At 40.4% G+C, this 18,906-nt stretch overlaps 1 protein-coding gene across 4 annotated transcripts in view; it reads right to left on the bottom strand.

Annotated features, from left to right (window-relative positions):
* Positions 1-11,986, bottom strand: part of pard3ba (par-3 family cell polarity regulator beta a) — a 161,166-nt gene extending 149,180 nt beyond the window's left edge. Inside the window, exons 1-2 of one of the 4 annotated variants that reach the window (XM_038718904.1) lie at positions 11,497-11,986; positions 237-338 (exon numbers count right to left, since the gene is read on the bottom strand). In XM_038718904.1, the coding sequence (XP_038574832.1) occupies positions 237-338; positions 11,497-11,652 (258 nt within the window). In that variant the 5' untranslated portion in view covers positions 11,653-11,986. The remainder of the gene's footprint in view (positions 1-236; positions 339-11,496) is intronic. The other 3 variants (XM_038718914.1, XM_038718922.1, XM_038718931.1) reach the window with 3 other exon arrangements.
* Positions 11,987-18,906: the final 6,920 nt, after the last annotated feature.

Genomic DNA, 18,906 nt, shown 5'->3' with positions numbered 1-18,906 from the left:
AGAATAATCAAGAAATAGCTTGCCATCAGCGTCAAGGCTCATTTTGTTATGCCAAGCTGTCCAACTGTTGTCTATCAGGTCTCAACATGTCTGTGTGTTGAAGTGGGGATAGGAACAACAATAGGGCAACACTGTGCGAGTCCAGATGAACCAAATGCTAAAAATATAACATGGAAATCAGAGAAAACATTGAGGCTCAAGCACAGCATACACCCTGTCCATCAAGACATCCTCACCTTGTCTTTGTCTTCCACTAGATCACTCAGCAAGTCGTCCATGTCCAGGATCCCTCCTTCAACGTACTCTAAGTGGTGGGTGTTCACTTCACTCCCCCCATGCTGGACACAAAGACAGCAGCAAAAATGATAAAGTCACAATAAGGCTAGACTATAAAGAGAACAGATTTATTTAAAATTTACCTACCTAAGTTTACTCATTTGAATTAACATAACTGTCAGAATCCTGTATAATTAAACTGAGAATTGCTACAACAACCAATCACATTTGAGTAGGAGCTTAACCAACCAATCAGCTTACAGTATAGTTTGGGTGTACAGAATCTTTAACTGCTCCCACTGTAAAAAAAAAAAATCAGAAGAGAGGCACAAAAAATAATAACACACAAAATCCTTGTGAATTACCAATGTATTTGAATAGTGGTACACACAACTATTACTATACATGCTTTATGCAAACTATGGGAGGAAATAAAGTGTTTCATGAGATACAAAAGCTTTATTTATAGAACAGTGCTTACAATAACTGTCATAGGGTATCAGGCCAAATAAAGACAACATCCCATTTGTGTACAGTACAGATGTCCACCCTGACAACAGCCTTTTCCGATGGAACATTATTTTACGATAACTATAGGTTTTAGTAAGAACTGGAAGAAAAAACATTTTGCTATGCTGTTTACATCGAGTTATCTGTCCCCTTAATATCTCGTTAGTTGTTGCATTTGACGTCTTGCAAATACTGGAATTCTAGGAGAATTTTTGCCTTACTGTAATTAAGCTGACATTTGCTGTAACAGCCAAAAGTGGGGTTATAACTAACAGTTATTTTCATTTTCGATTATTCTGTTGATTATTTTCTCGATTAATCGATGAGTTGTTACGTTGTGAAAAATCTTGATCGATTTTAAGGTCACGAACCAAATATATTCAGCTTTTTGTAATAGAGGAGCAAAGAAACACAGTGAAATAAAATATTCACTTATAAATGCTGAACTCAAAGAATTTTTCTTTTAAAAAAAAAGGGACTCAAAGTGATTAATCAATTATCAAAATAACTGCAGACCCATTAAATAGTTGACAACTAATCGATTAATTGACTAATCATTGATGCTTTAGCCAAAAATAGGAAAATGTAATACATTACAAGTCATATGATTCATACAGGCTTCCGCACATTTTTATGTTAAACTTTTCCTCTTCTTATTGACCTTTGTTTAAAGGCTTTAGTCATTGTTTGAATATAAAGTATTAAATAAATTGGAAATTTGAATACTATGTTTAGAGCAACAAATGTGTCCCAATACTGACCAGTCAACATGACAACCACACGTATAATATCTAGACACAACAGTAGGTTTCCCTATTTGTTTGGCAGGTACCGAAGGAACAGATGACCTACATCACAGTGCATGCACAACCCTGGGTTTACGGCGCACAGTTTGTACATAGGAATGTGAGAATGAGGTGGGGAAAAGACAGGAACTTTTCCAGTTTTGCTGGTCTGTGGGGAGCAGTCGTGAGCACATTCCAGGCCGGTTTCATTGTTGCCATGAAGACAGAGGTCAGAGTCAACCCACCCCACAGAGCAGGAACTACAGTGAGCCTGGCGTTCAATCCACTGACAAAGAGAACAAACACTTTTGACTAGGTTGCAATCTGAAATCTGTGTTCCATTTACACAACAAAATCAATAGAGAAGTACACGAACAATGGCATCTTCCCCTTTTTGTGGCCAGAATATGGAATCTACTGTGGTTATGCTATGCAGAGCTCCTAGAGAAAGTGCATCTGTGAACCATTTAACACGAGGACAATGATAAATTGCATAAAAGTGGGTTCAATTCAGTCTTGTTATATAAATATTTGCAATTTTTTCCACAATTTCTATTAAAAGTCATTTCTGGACATAGAAAAGAAATCTTTGATAAGCATTATCGTTTCCAGCAATGTGTGGAATAGAAAATGACCATTAGGAACTGCCCATACCAATAAGCAATCTGTCAAGAGCAACACAAGACTACATTACCAGCTAAATTAACAGCTAAATTAACAGCTATAGGCTATAAGCCTCAGAGGCTGGAATGAGTTTGGCTGTACCCAGCGAGCAGCTTCTGCTGTATCACTGAAGCCCATTGTGAATGGGCTGGTTCTTGCTCTGCTGCATCCGAATGTGAATTACAGGGCACAAAAAAAAAAAAAAAAAAAAAAAAAAAAGAGGGTGTCTGCCTTTCACAATTGGCCAAGTCCATTCTCTTAAATCAAATGATTGGGAGAGCCTGGGATTTCAATCACAGGAATAAAGCCAGAACCTCCCTTTCTTCAGAAGTGACCATAATACCCGCGCCAGAGCTGTGAGAGATAGAGCGAGTGGAATGAACTACAACTAGCACACAAAAATACACTGCAGTTCGTAAAGGCATTGTGTGACAGGCAAACAGGCAGTGATCCAGAGCCCAGAGAAGTCTGTCACCTTACAAAATATTAAGTTATACAAAAAATATGAGCAAGGCCATGCAAAGAAAGAGTATGAACCTGCGTTATGAGCATTTAAGTTAATTATATGTTTGTCAGTTTATACTAAACCTTGGAAAAATTACCTCAAGGTTGACTTACTAGCTTTTCCTAGAACTTTCACCTGCATCTCATGGTCTTCATCAACAGATGGATTGTGATATGTGGTTGAAAGCAAGGAAAGAATCTAGCAAGTGGACCATATGTAAAGACAAGTAAAGATTGCTTTGTCAAACTGTGTCATTTTGAAAAGAAAAAAAGACAGTGTGACTCACCTGAGACACAAAATGTACGTAAAAAGTCAGATAACAATCCTAAGTTCTGAGAGTTTCATTTGAAAATATTTACTATAGGGCAACACGTGAGATGGAAACCAGCAGAGTACATGACTCATCAGGGCAAAGCAATTACACATCACCAGAAAACCTGGTCCAACCTGAACGACTGCCGGTGTTCTTCTGTATACCACTGCCACTATTTATTTCTGACAGAGAGTGTGTGCGTATGACAGCAACAGCAAAGGAGGAAGGAACGCGAGGCTTGGAGTTTGCGATGACATCACCAGCATTAAGAGAAGGGAGAGAAGGATTAATCCACATCAGTGGATTAGAGCACAACAATGCCCGAGTGTTAATTAGCATCACCTCTGCAGGCCATGCTTAAGCACACCTGGCATACTTGTGCTTGTTTCCCCCACCAGAACTCACGAGGAACGACACTTTCCTCTCTTTCTACCTAGTGATGAAAAGGGATGAATGTATGACACTTCAGAGAGAAAGTAATCTAAAGAGAGGAAAGAAGGAAGTAAAAAAAAGAAAACCTTCTGAAGTCCCTCACTGTCAATCCCTGGTAATTCCCCTTTGTATCCTGAGCTCTTCCCGTGAAATAAAAAACAAAAGGAGTCGGGAGTCAGTCAGTCAACAGCGGAGGAGAATTACCGTGACAGTTAGAAGAGTAAATTCCCTGCAAATTACACCATTAAGTCGCTCCACCATTTAAAGCGATATCACTCCTTCTTCTCCCTCTCCCCTGTCTCTGGTGAGCAAACATGACACCACTCGAGAGCGGTGAAGCGGCGGGGCGATTAGTGAAGCTAAATTCAGTGGGGCTGCAGCAGTGGTGGTGGCGGTGGTGGGGGTGTCGGGGGTTGCTATTTCACACTTTGATCCTCAGAAGAATGTGTAATTACACAGCTGCAGGAAGACGGTGTGGATTTAGCCGTGACAAAAAAAAAGTCTTAAATGAACGTGTCAATGAGGGGGTGTCTTTGAGTCGGATCCATCGGTGTGAGGGAGAGGACAGGGAGAGGACAGGGAGAGAGCTTTCTCTCTGAAGGAAGAAGACAGCCAGAGATGGAGACAACTTGACCTTCACCTACATTCTACTCTAATCTAAAAAGGGCCAAACTTAACCCTAAACGTTATAGAAACATATTGAGTCGATAGGTAACACTTTAACCCTCGCAATTTAGCATTAATAAGCAGTATAATATGATAAATGGCACATAAAACGGTTTATAAGAAACTCTTTTGTGTTATTAAGTGATATAAGGACTTTACACCCTTGAGATATCTTGTTGAAAAATGTGCTGTACTGAACTTAACGTGTTTGAAGTATTTTTAGGAACAAGATTCCCCAGGTTGCACTGCGGTTTTTAGAACCACACCATTTCAGGGGGCAAATTGGCAGCAGGAAAAAAAAATCACTAGTAATTATATATTTTTTATTTTATTTAGTGTTAGAGGGCACGCAGGACAGAATGATTACATTAATACACCCACAAAAGTCTGATGACTTTAAAAACATGCTCTACCATATACATAATATATACATATTACAGTATACATAGTATTGCTAAGAACTGTTTTTACCTAATCTGAATATTGCCATGAATTGCCTGATGTTACTGTATAGTGATGTCAATATGATAAATAAAACATTATTTGTTAAAATCACAAGCATTCACTAACTGTTAACAGCTAATGAATGCTTGACTATATACATCATTATAGTCATTTAGGCTGGTGACATTGTATGTGTTCAGTAGTTTTAAACACATTTCCATACATTCCATACAGTGCTTTATTACACACTAAGAAAATTGTATTAAGCAGTAAAAAAAACTCTCTTTCCATTTATTTACATTTAAAGGGGCTTTATGTAAGTTTTTCAATTAAAATTACTTATTAATAAATCTAATTGTCATTGCCTTATTGTCAATGGGCTCAAAACTCACATAGAAATGAAGCACGCACTTCTCTGTTGATTGCATCAGCTACTATTTTGCTATAAATGTGAGGATACCGGGTCGGATTCAGCTCTGTGCGCGCTCCTGAGCCTCTCTCTGACTACAGCAACAACACCACAACGACATGCAGTCCACTAACACCATAAAACATTGACTCCAACATAAACTCCATGCAAGGATAAAATCAACAATAAAGGTTGATGTGATGAAGCCTGTCAGACCAAACGAGATTCAGATTATGACAGTCACACCAGAAAGTCACGTTAGCTCGGCTTCTGTGTTTAATGTGAGATTTCTGTATGAAAGTGGTTGTGTTTCGGATTATGCTCGCTTGAACTCATGAGCGAGCACGCGTACGAGCACACACCTGGTTTCAATCTTAGAACAGCACCACTAGTGGCCACTGAAAACTACATAATGCCCCTGACCATGGTGGGAACTGAGTACTGAAGTTTGTGTAATTGTACGTTTATTTACATATTAACCCCTTGTGGGAGACATGAGTGTTTGTGTCCACATGCATACATGTGTGCTCTGCTTTTGTGTACTGTATATCCTATCGCTCTGGAACAGTGGTGGACGAAATACTCAGATCATTTACTTAAGTAAAGTTGTAAACATGAAATGTTTTTGCATGAAAAACGATCAAAATAGTTGCCAATTAATTTTCTGTCTACCAACTAATCATGTCATCTGTACTTGTATAAACTGTTGGGTAGTTTTTTTTATAACATAACAACGTATTTTATAAACTCTTTTACATACACGTGCAGAGGGGGGTGCGATGGGTGCTTGAGCACCTGCCCTTTTGCTCTTTGATGCCCAAAGTGCCCTTTTGTCAATAAAATTTATTTATTTATTTTTAAATCTATTAGTAAAATGAATGAGTAATAATTTCACAGTAAATAAAATAACCCACATGATGACCTTTTACCTGATGACCTCATCCGTGACGAGCCCTCCCATTCAGACACCTTAAGTGATTCAGCAGCACTGCCTACAGGACACGTGCGATTCCGCCGGTAAGAGGGGTTTGCCGTAATGTGCTTGTTGTGGGTTGTTGGATGTATTTTACAAGAAAGATGCAAAGTAGTTGTGTATATTGTTGTGTGTTGCCTGTAGAAGTAACGTTTGCTGCCAGCTAACACTATGCCGACAGCTAACGTTAATAATAATAATAATCCTTATTTGTAGAGCACTTTTCAAAAACAAGTTACAAAGTGCTTTAACAAGTGTAAAGACAATAATACCCAAGAGACAATAATACAAAAAACAATACAAGATAAAAAACGTTACTTCTACACACAGACAAACAAAGGTATTCTGTTCACTTCGTGCTTACTGTTTGAGGGAGAAAAGGTCTGGTATTTTTTATGTAATTTGAAAAAAAACCCTTTCATAAAACTTAATAAATAAAAAACGTAGTGTGCCTTAAAATAATTATAACATCATAAACATAACAACAGGTTTACTTATCATTTAATTCAGAACAGTATTGGAATAGATTTAGCCTATATTTTCACTGTGTTTACAACAGCAAACCTCCTATCTAAACTAAATAACTGGAGATACATGTAATATTCCTGACATCAAAGTGAAGACTGAAGATGAAATGGCCCTATTAGATTTCAGAAAAAGGTATGAAATGTTAATGTGAAAGGTAAATGCTACTCTGTCATGGTTATTATGGCCCAACAGAATGAACACACACACACACACACACACCCCTTAGTTTATTTATTTAGATTTATGATTAGATTTGTCTCACTCTTACCCCTGCCTTGGCCAACCTCGTCCTTTCTTCCAGTACTGTCTCCTTCTCAGATTATTTCCCACACTTTTTTGAATCTGGTATCTTGTTTTCTCTACCTGCAGCAGTCTCTGTGAGCATCTCCCTCTTATTTTCTCATAGCAGTCAGCCTTGGCGGCAGCTGCAGCACTACAGCAGGTCAGTCATAGTGAGCCAGTTCCAAACATTGTCAGCAATCTTTACATCTTGTCATGGTCACATATTTGTTTAATCAGCTAGTAACTCCTATATATATATATATATATATATATATAATATCTCTAGTCACAGATCAACACCAGTAGTATCAGCAGCAGCATCCCCAGCAACCCCTCAACAGCAGCTGTTCGCTGTAAGTTATGTCAGCCCACAGCGTTTTAAAGCTAAGGAGGGCTGAAAAGCTTGATTTGTAAAGTAACTACTAAAGCTGTCAGATAAATGTAGTAAAGTAAAAAGTACAACATTTCCCTCTGACATGTAGTGGAGTAGAAGTAGAAAGTGCCATGAAAAGAAAACACAAGTAAAATACAGGTACCTTAAATTTGTACTTAAGTACAGTAATTGAGTAAATGTACTAAGTTACTGTCTACCACTACTTTTGAACATATTATGGTAAAATTGTTTCCCCACAACGTTATCAGGGAATGCAAGGTGGGTGGGATGGGTAGGATAATTTAGGTGGGCATCTCTAAACAGAGTTTGATTATTTTCTTTATTCTGTTAATATTATTATTATTATTTTGTTGTTGTTGTTGTTCCTTCAACAGAAAATAAAGGGGAACAATTGGTTTTGCTTCTGGTAAAGTGTTACTGATTTACTCCTTCAACAAAATATAAAAAAATTTATTTTCTGAGAGACTTTCTCCACTGATTTAACAAAGCATATTCCTAAAGTTGAAGGACATGAAATGACTACTGTTTATTAACCATTTCTTATCTGTGGACATACTGCTTATAAATACTGTGTAAATAAATACTGAACAAGCTCAGAGTAGCACACACTGAAACCAGGCAGGGTGGCATTTCACCTGGGGAAAAAAAGATTGTTTGTACTTTCACATCTCTGTAATTGAAAATAGATACATAAACACATTTGCTTTTTACTGTCATGATGCCTGGAATGCCCAAGTCACACTCTATTGTGCGTCTGTCCGGCGACAGTGCCCTTCAGCTAAACAGTGAACGCCTTCTGGCCTCAGGATGCTGCTCGGTAGCTATTTGAAGTGGGGAATCAATAGAGCTAACAGTGTTACAGAACACACTCACAGTAGCAGAATGCAAACTAATCCCTGAACACATATGACAGCCAGCCTGGTCTACAATCCAATGACACAAACAACCTAATGAAGAGAAACAGCAGGTTTGAACAGTTGCATTAAAGTTCATGAATGCCTTCTGCATACCTGAGTTCTGACGCATATACCATCCCACAACGGACACGTCCTCTCACTCCTACATTCATGAGAAGGAGGGCAAAGTGCTTTCAGCTTGTTAAGTGCGCTGTCAGGTGTCACCAGAGTAGGTATAGGGGCTGTAATCTGAACTGAACCTGCACAGACAGACCAGGCGACCGAGAGAGACAGCTACAGTACATGGCTGTTTCCCCTGAGAACTCACAACACTCAGTCTACACGCTGATCCCTCAGGCTATAGTCCTATACTAATATAGTGATCGAGAGTAACAGACGTCAGTCAGCTGTTAAGAAGACTCTTCTCTCCTGCACTTGTGGGTTCTTTTACTTCATCACAGTTTACAGGAAGCGGGTTGAAATTATGAGTCAAAATTCATCTACAGCAACTTTGATAACTGATGGACTGTTTAAGTCATTTATCAAGCAAAAACACACAAACAGCGACTAAATGTGAGAATTTTATGCTTAAAATCTTTTAATCCTATATATTTAGGTTTTGTACTGTCAGCCGGATGACACAAGCAACTCCAGACATCGGTTTAAGGAAATTCTGATCAACAGGTTCATTATTTTTTTTGCCATTTTACAGACTAAACATTTAATTGAAAATAGTTGTCAGTTGCACCACAAGAAGCGACACTCATCTGTGTGGAAATAAGCAATCATTTTCTTCAAATCATAATTATATGGATGACAGCTGGAGGCAAGTTGAAGTTTAATTTAGAATTAAACAAATTGTAAATCTGAACACCTTAGGTGCAAATCCTTACAGAACTCCCACAAGCTTGTGCTTCCTAAATCACATGCCATTATAGCAGTGATAGAATAATGTGTGGAAACTATTTGGGGAAATCTTTTATCACCATCATGATTGCACGTTTTCTCATTGTTTTTTACAAATCACACTGTATAATGAGCTGTAATGTTTCTGTATGCAGCTAGTTAGAGGCTCTGTCGGTTCACAGAGCTGTCTGTACAGATGAAAGCAGCTGAACACGTACAGAGTCACAGTTGAGATCACATTAAAACAAGCCGCTAATTATGGAAGGTCTACAAGCCATTACTGCAATGCACAGTGAGACCTTGCAGGACCCTGTTCGCCATGCACAGGGCTATAAACCAACACACACCTCCCCAAGTGATTAAACCCAGGTTTTTGACACTGTCCCTGCTGTCATCGGTGAGGCCGGGGAGTGGAGAATTGTGCAGTTAATGTGGGCACTAAGTGGACTCTGCTGGCAGGAGCAGCCGGCTCATCTGGTCAGATCTATTTGGTCCTCTCTGGCAGCTACAGAGCCGGACTGTCCTCATGATGATCTGCCTCTATTAAGAGGAAGCAAAAGACTCCTGAGTTAGCGTCTAGCGAAGGCACCTAATTAACATGCTCTGTGAAAAGCAATCAAGGGCCTGGTGCACAGTAATCACACATTTAGCCTACTTTAGCTTGTGCATGTCTCACTAAGAATCATCAGGGGCCTCTGGGCAGAGTGGGCACGGCTGTGGCTGTCAGTGAAGCACAGACATGACAGCTCAGGGGACACCAAGGAATATGAGCTCCTCTATGTGTGTGTGGCCATCTGGGTGTTTGTGTGTGCTCCTTCCCCGAGTGGAAGCAATACATCCAGCCATCCAGCCACCCTATCGGTCCTTCCATCACTGCTTCCGCAAGGCCTCTCGCATCTACACAAGCAAGCCTCTTGCCTCGCCAAGGGGGAGGGCGCTTGGGTGGGCTGAGTGTGGGACCAGCCAACCGATAAGACCGGAGCCTGTCGCCAGTCCTAATCCCCAATCACTCACAGGACAAAGGCTCCTGTCCACGGCGCACATCCCCGACTGCGGCCACATTGAGGACATCAAACAGTAAACTTCCACCTGCCCGCTGAGATACCAGGGCTTAAACAGGGAGCTATTGTACAGGTAGACAGCAGAAGCTCCAGCCAGCACCACTCACATCCTCCACACTGAGACGAAACACACATCAGCACCCTATCACACTAGGACAGCGTGCACATACATCAGCATGCAGCTGATTAATAAAAAGGTCAGTTCGGCAGAATGATTTATGTTCAAGTGATTGCAACACCAGGGAGCAGAGCAAAATATCTTTGTGTATATGTGGGACATTCAAAACAACACAAGTCACAGGAAAACAACACTGCACCAGTTTGGTTTGGGACGTTCAGTGCATGCCAGGGGATATTTTGTAATGTTTTGCCTCTACTTCCCCTAAATTTCCCAAATTTCTTTCGACTGCCATCAGAACAGGTATGAGCTTAATGCATCCAGATGTGTTATGAATGCAGGCAGACAGCAACCAGAGGGAACAGAGTTTTTTTCCCCAGTTGAGGCACACCCCTTCATCATAATCCAAAATGCACTGTGGCTGTATTGCATTCTGGTCTATTAAGATAAGCTTATGTCAACTTACATTGACAGATGAAATCCTGCAGTTACACTAGGCGCCACCAAAATAAAGTTTGCAACAATACCTTTAGCTGTTTGTTTTCTGTGTGTCAACTTTTAAATGTCCAAGGTTTTTGAAAACCCCAATATTTCTACACACTTATATATTGAAATATAAAGTACTTCAGGTCCAGTGATAAACCTTAAGTGGTACAAAAGTAAGCAGAAAACTGCCTAAGCTAAAAACGTGACCAAACCAAAATGGTGACATTTTCAGATATAAAATTAATAATAAAATTAAAGACTTGTGGTCATTATTTCACTGTAGGATAAACTTATGACCAACTTTTAGTTGCAATGTTGTACAAATTAAGCTTCTGAGGGTGTATTCACAGGGGCTGTTCCAACCTGTTTACAAATTGGGGCACCCGTAGAAATGTTTTCAACTTTAAAGGCTTCATTTACTTCCAATGTTCAAACTGCTGACCTGTAGTGTATATATTTCATTCTGTGAGAGGCACCACTAGGACAGGTTGTATGAAGATATTATGATGATAAGTGTCAGGCCTCTCCTGCCACAATAACACACTGTCAACAACAAAAAAAAGTTTAAAGAGGAGTCAAAACTTTGTGAATGAAGCTTGTCTTTGCTTGTGAACCGAACTCTACTTCATTTTTTCACAAAATAAATAATTAGCTCAATGTGACGCCTGTCTCATGTCACGTTAAGCTAGTAGCTAGCTCCAATGTTATGAACATTATAACCACAAAACAGTCACGTGACCCACACCTCAGCCAAGTTCTGTGAGCTCGCTCTTACATAATGTGAAGCATGAGTGCATTGAAACATTTTCTGCGGACACAATTAGGTGACTAGATGTGAAAGAAAAGTACCGAAGAAAGTAAGTATCTCACTGTTGTAGACGGGTTTACCTGCTCGAACACCCTGCGGTACCTCCGCGTGGCTTGCTCGACTAAATCCCGGACGGTCCATCCAGCCTTACAGGGAACCACCACTGCGGTGTCCCCGAAAGTTACTGTAACTTTCATAGTAGCTGGAAGTTCAAAATGTTTTTTAGTTAAGAAACGTATCCAACTTTCGGTAGTCTCTCGACCCGGAGCTGCTCCCTGTTTGAGACGAAGAAAGTGTCACCTGTCCGTCGAAACTGGAGCAACAGGTGTCTCAGGTCAGGATGAAATCACGGTGATGTCATTAGTCAGCCTTCACCGAGCTAAAGCGGTAAAAAATAATAACCTCAGAAAACATCGTATTTTCTGTCCAGCGGTCATATAAGTTGGAAATAAACGGTAGCTACAGCCGCAGAGTGTGAGTTTCTGTCATGTTGAGCTGCCCGCTGATACACCCACACAAACTGAGAGAACCCGGAAGGAATCACAGCGACTCTGGCACTTCAGGAAATTCATTCCCAGGCACTCCACCTCTCTACTAAAACTTTATTATAGTGTATGCCACTTAATCGATCATTTTGCCATTAGTATTTAAAGCAGGTTGCAAAGTTTTTTTTTTATGTTTGACGTAGTTTTAATACAAAGAAATGTTTGACATTTTCCATTAAATTAGGCTAAAAGACATAGCAATCCCTTTTTCTGTAACGTTACCTGCTTTTTGCCTTTTGTGGTTTTGGTGGGTGTATTTTTTATATTTTATGCACACACACACACACACACACACACACACATATATATATATATATATATATATATATATAGCATATAAACAATAACAGCATAAATAAAAAGAATACAAAAGTTTAAAAGTGACAAAGAATGAGATATTAGACAAGTGTTGTGGAGGAATCAATGCAACTCAGAACGCTTTTTAATTCACTGACTTGGAAAATACTAAACAAATATGTTGTAATAATTCTGCAAAAATGTTATATGTCTAACATAACCATTAAATCACAATTAAGCGTATAGACAGTGTATAGGCTATATGTACAAAACTACTGTATATTCTATAGGAATTGATCAAAAATATACTTTAAGTGGGAATTTTATATTAGAATTATATCAAGTACAAGTACATTTACTCAATTTCTGTACTTAAGTACAGTTTTGTGGTATCTAAGCTTCACTTTAGTATTTTATACTTCTTTACTGCTACTTCAGTACATTTTAGAGATTGTGAATTTTACTCCACCACATTTATTTCCCAGGTATTGTTACAAGCTACTTTACAGACATAACCTAATCAGCGGATAAAATATGATACATTGATTTAAAGATGAAGCTACTCTGGTTCTATAGTTTAACATTGACAGTGGTCATTTTGTAATCGACATACTCCTGTAAAGTCATATTATTTTATAGGACAGCCAGAAGGACTATTAGGTAAACTGTCCACATGTATTTGCAGAGAAATACATTAGCCTAACTCCTTCCCTAATCCCCCTGCACACACACAGACAGACACACCACCACACCTCTACTCACACACATCACACATACTAATTACCTAACCGTTATTGTCTGTCATTTTATGTCATTAGGTGTGTTGTGAAATTGCCTTTATGGATATTAATGGCCGCTGACACGCTCCCGTGCCTTATTCCCGCGCATTGTTTGGTAATGCTCTCGGGAATTTCCTCCCCATCAAATCAGAAAGCCACCGCGGCAGATGGATTCATAATTGGGACAAGCAATTATTTCCACTGCCACTGTAATTCATCCGAAATGTACGGAACGTTACAATGATGGGCTGACAGCCCTTATGCCTCTTGTTTCATCTCACTCCTCTCATCCCCGATAAACAAGGTGAGTATGGAGGGGGTATGAAGACAGAGAGCAAATAGAGAGATGGAAAGAGATGATCCCTCATTAGCAAATCCTACAGTGACTGCATCCTTTGTCCATAATCCCTGGGCTCTGATTTTTAGGAGAGAACATAATTTCATACCTGGTTTAACACTGTGAGGCACTGAGAGTATATGATGCAGGTCATGTTCCCCTAGTGTGATTATGGTAGCTGCTGACTCATCAGTCGCTGCAACTTTATTGCTGCCAGCACTTGGCTGCACTCAGTCAGCAGTGAAACACGTGTGTTTCCACACAACATTGCTAAAACCCTGTGAGCTGGGGAAATTAGACACAATGCTGTGTGGTTTGTTTTTTTTCTTCATCCAAGGATAACGCCCTGCTTCACGCTGACACAGTCCCTTGCCTGCATTCAAACTGCCGGTTAATGAAAGGTTCTGCTCAGTTGTTGTCATTGGAGAAGAAAAAGACTGGCACTTTTCACGCTCACCTATTGGTTCAAAAAAAGGCATATTCCAGGCCACTTCCTCAGAGTTCCACTTGCCAACTTTGCACTTCAGCAGCTGTAACTGGCAGTGAGAGATTGCTGGTTGAAATTTTGAAAGTTTGGAGGACATCATTACCCAGAAATCATGTCAAGTGGCTCCAGTTCCCTGAGCTAAATGTAGTCTTTGTAACAGCAGGTGTAGAGACTGACAAAACATTTTGGATGATGTTGGGGAGTCTTGATTGTGAAAGTGCTTCTACAGTGCTTTGTAGGACACACAAGAATGCACTGCACTTTTATTGCAATCAGGGTTATTTTGATGCACCCATGCATTTTTTATTAAATTGATTTTGGGCCACATTTTTTTATCGTTTTGTGAGGTTTTTTGTTCCCTCGGTCCAGAAAAAGCAAAGTTTCATCTCAGCTGTACTCTTTCATGGTTCAAACGACAATGAAACTTTGCTGTTTGTTCAATCGGTGGCTCCTGCCTATGTGCACAGGTCCCATTTATGTGAGAGAAAACAACACAGTGCATTTTAGACGACATGACGGAGGCCTCAATATGTCATCACATAGTAACAATGAAAAAAGAACAGAATGATTCGATGTCAATGTCAGAAATGCCAAGTGTTGTAACACAGCACACAAGAAGTGAGATTTATGTTTGTATCTATTCCCATGTGAGGAAGAAAGGAGTTGCTGTCTGACCTGAGAGAAGAGAATTTTGACAACAACGCCTCGCTGCACTTTTTGCACAAAATGAACTGCTGTTGATTGTTGACTCTATGATGTCACTTCCTCTATTAATAGAGCAGTATGCTCTTTACCAAGCCTACGCCTGTAGTGGTGTTGAGCGATAGCTGATGCTGAAGCAGGACCATGAGTGTGTTGCTGTTGTACATTAGAATTGAAAAAGGTTCAGGTTCACAGTCATCTTTGAGCTAAAAACGCTGCTGAAAAGTGCATACTGTACGTGTGTGAACGGTCTATCAAGCCTTTCTTTTGAGTCTTTTCAGTCTTATCCTCGTCTGGAAGTAAGGCATGCCAGCCAAAGTGTTGGCCGTCAATAAAAGCCCAGTGATGGTTTTTGTTGTTTTGTTCGTCTCTCTGAGTGCAATTTACAGGGTTGGGCTGTCTGGGTCGATAGCCGTGTTGATTTGCTTTCAGTCTTCAAGCGGTGCCCCTTTTCTAAAGAGCAAAATTGACATGTTCTCAGCGGCAGTGCCACCACCCCTGTGTTTTAGCTCAGTGTGAGACTGAGGCCGGTCAATAGCGGAGACTTGCTCCACTTCCTGCTGCGCTGCTTACAATTACAGGCCCTGAATCAGTAGCAAGGATTACTCATAAAAACCTGCCCTCGCTCTCTGTGAGTGTGTGTGTATGTGTGTGTATGTAAGTGTGCAAGCGGGGTAGGAGAGATAGTGTTCGCAATCACAAAATATGACTTTCATTCCGCATGAGGATTTCATTTTAGACCTCAGGTATAATATTCATGCTGCAAAATTGCATTTCTTTTGTGTGCGACTGCTGAAAAGCTCGAATAGAATAGCTAAAGGCGCTCGCCTGTGAATTACAAGTGTTGCCAAAGTTGCCTGAATTGTTGTCTGGAATTATCACAGTTATTGAAAGCAAAACAGCTATCATCAGACACCATGATCTATGCACACACAGAGATGCATGTTGTACTTTGGAGCTTATTACACTTCTACAACTTATGAGGATCTTTGTGAAGCACTGCTGCCAGTCTACTTCCTTATGGATTTTATTTTAAAAGACTGCAGGTAAAGTATAAAGAAGTGAGAAGTTTGCAGAACCGTAAATGTAAGAGGAAGTTGGACTCTGATGTTCCTCAGTCCTATAAACCAACAAAGTGAATAGTATACTGTATGTCCAGCTGAGATATCTACTGTATGAGAATGTTAAAAAAAAATAGTGATGGTTTTGTGTTACAACACTGGTACAGATTGTAAAGATAAGGCAGACAGACGTACAGAGTTTGAGTAGATACAGAATAATCACTTCTAGCCTCACTCTCAGTGGAATTTGTCTGGAGCCTGCTGGAAGCGACCCCTTTAAACCCTTTCATATTGGACAAGTGACCCAGAAAATACTCAGCTTTCAGTGTTAACCCCAGCCGGCAGAACTCATGGCCAAAATCAGGCCTCAGCGCCGGGTCAACCTCACTTCAGCTGAGTGTTTAACCTGTCTGGAGTGCCCTGCTGTGCTCCATGTTAAACACAGAATACAACCATACAGGCTTTAAAAGGAAAACTCTTACACCATTTGATTTAATTAGTCTGGGATGTTCAATGCATTTCAGTTATTTTGTATCTACGTATAGCTTAATCTGCCTCATCTATGCTATTGCTTCAGGTATCCTTCCCACAATGCATTTCTGGAGTTTTTAAATATGGTTTTCAGCTGGCCTTTGTGTAACTTCCGATACAGTAGGTTCTGTCTATGTGTCCCACACAGGATTTCCACCTCCAGTGTGAGATAAAGGCGAACAAAAAACCATATCAGGGTTTTGTTGGGGTTTTTTGTGGCGTGCAGTTCAGTTCCGAGTGAAATGTTTAAGAAAACATACGTTGTAGATCATTTATGTTCTTTTGATTCTTTGGAATGCTGTTAAACCAGGAAGTCCTGTCTACCCTTGCACACATTTAAAAAGGAATGAACACTTTAACTACCTTAACATGATCTACAAGTTTAGTGACATGTCATTATCCCCCCAGCACGTCAAGAAACATCTGCGATCCAATTGCTGGTGTGCGTGTGTATGACATTTTTGGAGTGAGGACCACAAAACCCTCTGCGGTTGATTGACATGCGTTTATTTGAAGAAATACATCCTCAATTCTTTGATCAAACCACTCCAGGAAAGCTGTTGTCAAAGTGCCAGAGGACTGACTGAATGCGTCTTGTTATGCAAGCGGATGAGTGAGGTTTTCTGTTAATCATTTACTTTTGGAGCCGCTCCATTGGAAAGACACCAGGAATCAGTTATTATATCATCAGCAGGATAAAAGATCATAGCGCTAAGGAGGAAGACAATCATAGTCAGAGGTAGGACGTGGATTTGTCGATTACATCAACGCGTCTGCACATATTTTCACACTTCATTTCAAGGGGGGGAACATATTTTCGCATTTTTCTCTGCGATGAAGCCACAAAGGAGAAGTCATTCCATCTTTGACTGTTGCACACGCCTAATTAGACTAATTAGATTTTTCTCAGCTGAAACCCAGAGTTCCAAGACACGACTTGCCCTTTGCTCCATGCTCCTTGATGGGTGAGAATGAGACTTTATATTCACTAGGCAGGTAGCACATCACACACTCTCTCTCGCTGTCTCTCTCTCTCACACACACACACACACCCCTTAATGGATCAAATTAGCGCTCTGGCACATAAACCCTGTTTTTCACCCGTTCTTTCACCCCCCTCGCTTGTTCTCTCTCTGTTTTCTTCTCCTTTTTTTTCTCGTTCTTCCTGTCGGAGACAATCGCTGGGTAATTAAAATCTACAATAAGACAAAAGTTGCTTTAATTTAAGTTCATTATACCATGTCAGTCTCCGGCTTCGCGGAAGATCTTTTTTAGAAAAGCCGCTGCCTTGAAACCATGGCAACTGCCACATAACCTCATTTCCCGCCTAATCGCAGCGAGAGAAGACTGCTAAACATTGATTTGGACAATTATGGGGCTACATTTGCAACAAAAGCAAACAAAGCAGAGGCAATGGTTGGGGAAAAGTGAAGTGGGGAGGGGGCAAGTGTGAGACTTAAGTGCTTACAGGGGGGGAAATGAAAGAGAGAGAGCAGAGGAGAGAGAGCACAGTGGTGAGGCTAGATATCTAGATCGTTTAATGGCTCTAAAATGGCACCTTTTTCCTCTGTCTGCAGCTCGTAAATGTCCAAGTGATGTCATTCTTTTCAATCTGACTGACATCCTGTGGCTCATCCACATGGTGCCGCCTCATGAACTTTTCTTCAGTTCTTATTCAACTGGTAATTTGACCAGAAGCAAATTTCTATTTACAGCAGGCACTCAGCTACCGCATTCTCAGTGTTTATCTCTGCTATCACCTACTATATACGGCAGTTTATGTTTTTGCTGTCATTTTTAACATTTTTGGGCAACTTCTCTCAAGCAAAAGCAATGATTGAATTGAGCCAGTACCCACTAGTAGAGTCCACCATTTTCTAATGAATAGCTTATAAATGATGCAGCAAAATAAGCCTGTGTCTTGCTGTGTGTACTTCAATATGTGGTTTTAGCTTACATATGACGTTAAAAACTTATATTTCTGTTTGCACCTCCAAAAATACTGGTCTGTGACACCACTACAAGAAACAACCTGGGTTTTATTACAGGCAGGAGGGGCTGTCTGATTGGTTGTGGCCTCAGAGGTCAAAGTTCAAAGAGTCAGAAAGTTAAGAAAGGCTTTACTGTAATAACACCAGCTCATTATGGGGTATCATTACCTTTCCAACAGGGTCAGACATTTGTTTTGCCTGGCCTGGCTTCAAAGCGACACTGCTGCGGCTCTGTTCCGGTTACGTGACCCCGGTCAAAGTTTGGGGATCATGGGTAATTTTGACTGGGCCCATACTGAGACGAACGAAGTGAGGTTAAATCAGCAGAAGCGAAAGGGAGAGAGGGAAAAAGGAATACAACTCACTGAGCGTCTGTGTTGTGTCTGCATGCATGCATGCATGTCCGCTGGTGTTCTATTGCAGGCTTAGGTGTGCAAGGGCTCCATCACCGCAGCTCTTCCCAGCATGTGGGAGATGGGAATTAATGTCAATCCATCGACCAAACACACACTCAATTAGGTTATGCAAATGCACTAATTGCAAATGCATAGCAGTCTTGCCTCACCACTTAACCCTGGGTAACCTGTTTAAAGGTTTCCATACCAGCTTACAGTTTGACTTGCAAGATGGATTTGTCTCCAGCATTCAATAGTGGATGAATAGAGGATGGTATCGATGTGAAGAGAGTGTGGGAAGGGAGGAGGGCTTATGTGTTTCTGCG

Source organism: Micropterus salmoides, unplaced genomic scaffold (genome assembly GCF_014851395.1).
Source record: "Micropterus salmoides isolate LMB-PRFRI ecotype aquatic unplaced genomic scaffold, ASM1485139v1 Ms_hic_scaffold_1, whole genome shotgun sequence".
Classification (NCBI taxonomy): Eukaryota; Metazoa; Chordata; class Actinopteri; order Centrarchiformes; family Centrarchidae; genus Micropterus; species Micropterus salmoides.
The sequence above is the reverse complement of the archived record's forward strand: the minus strand, read 5'-3'. Positions and strand labels throughout refer to the sequence as shown.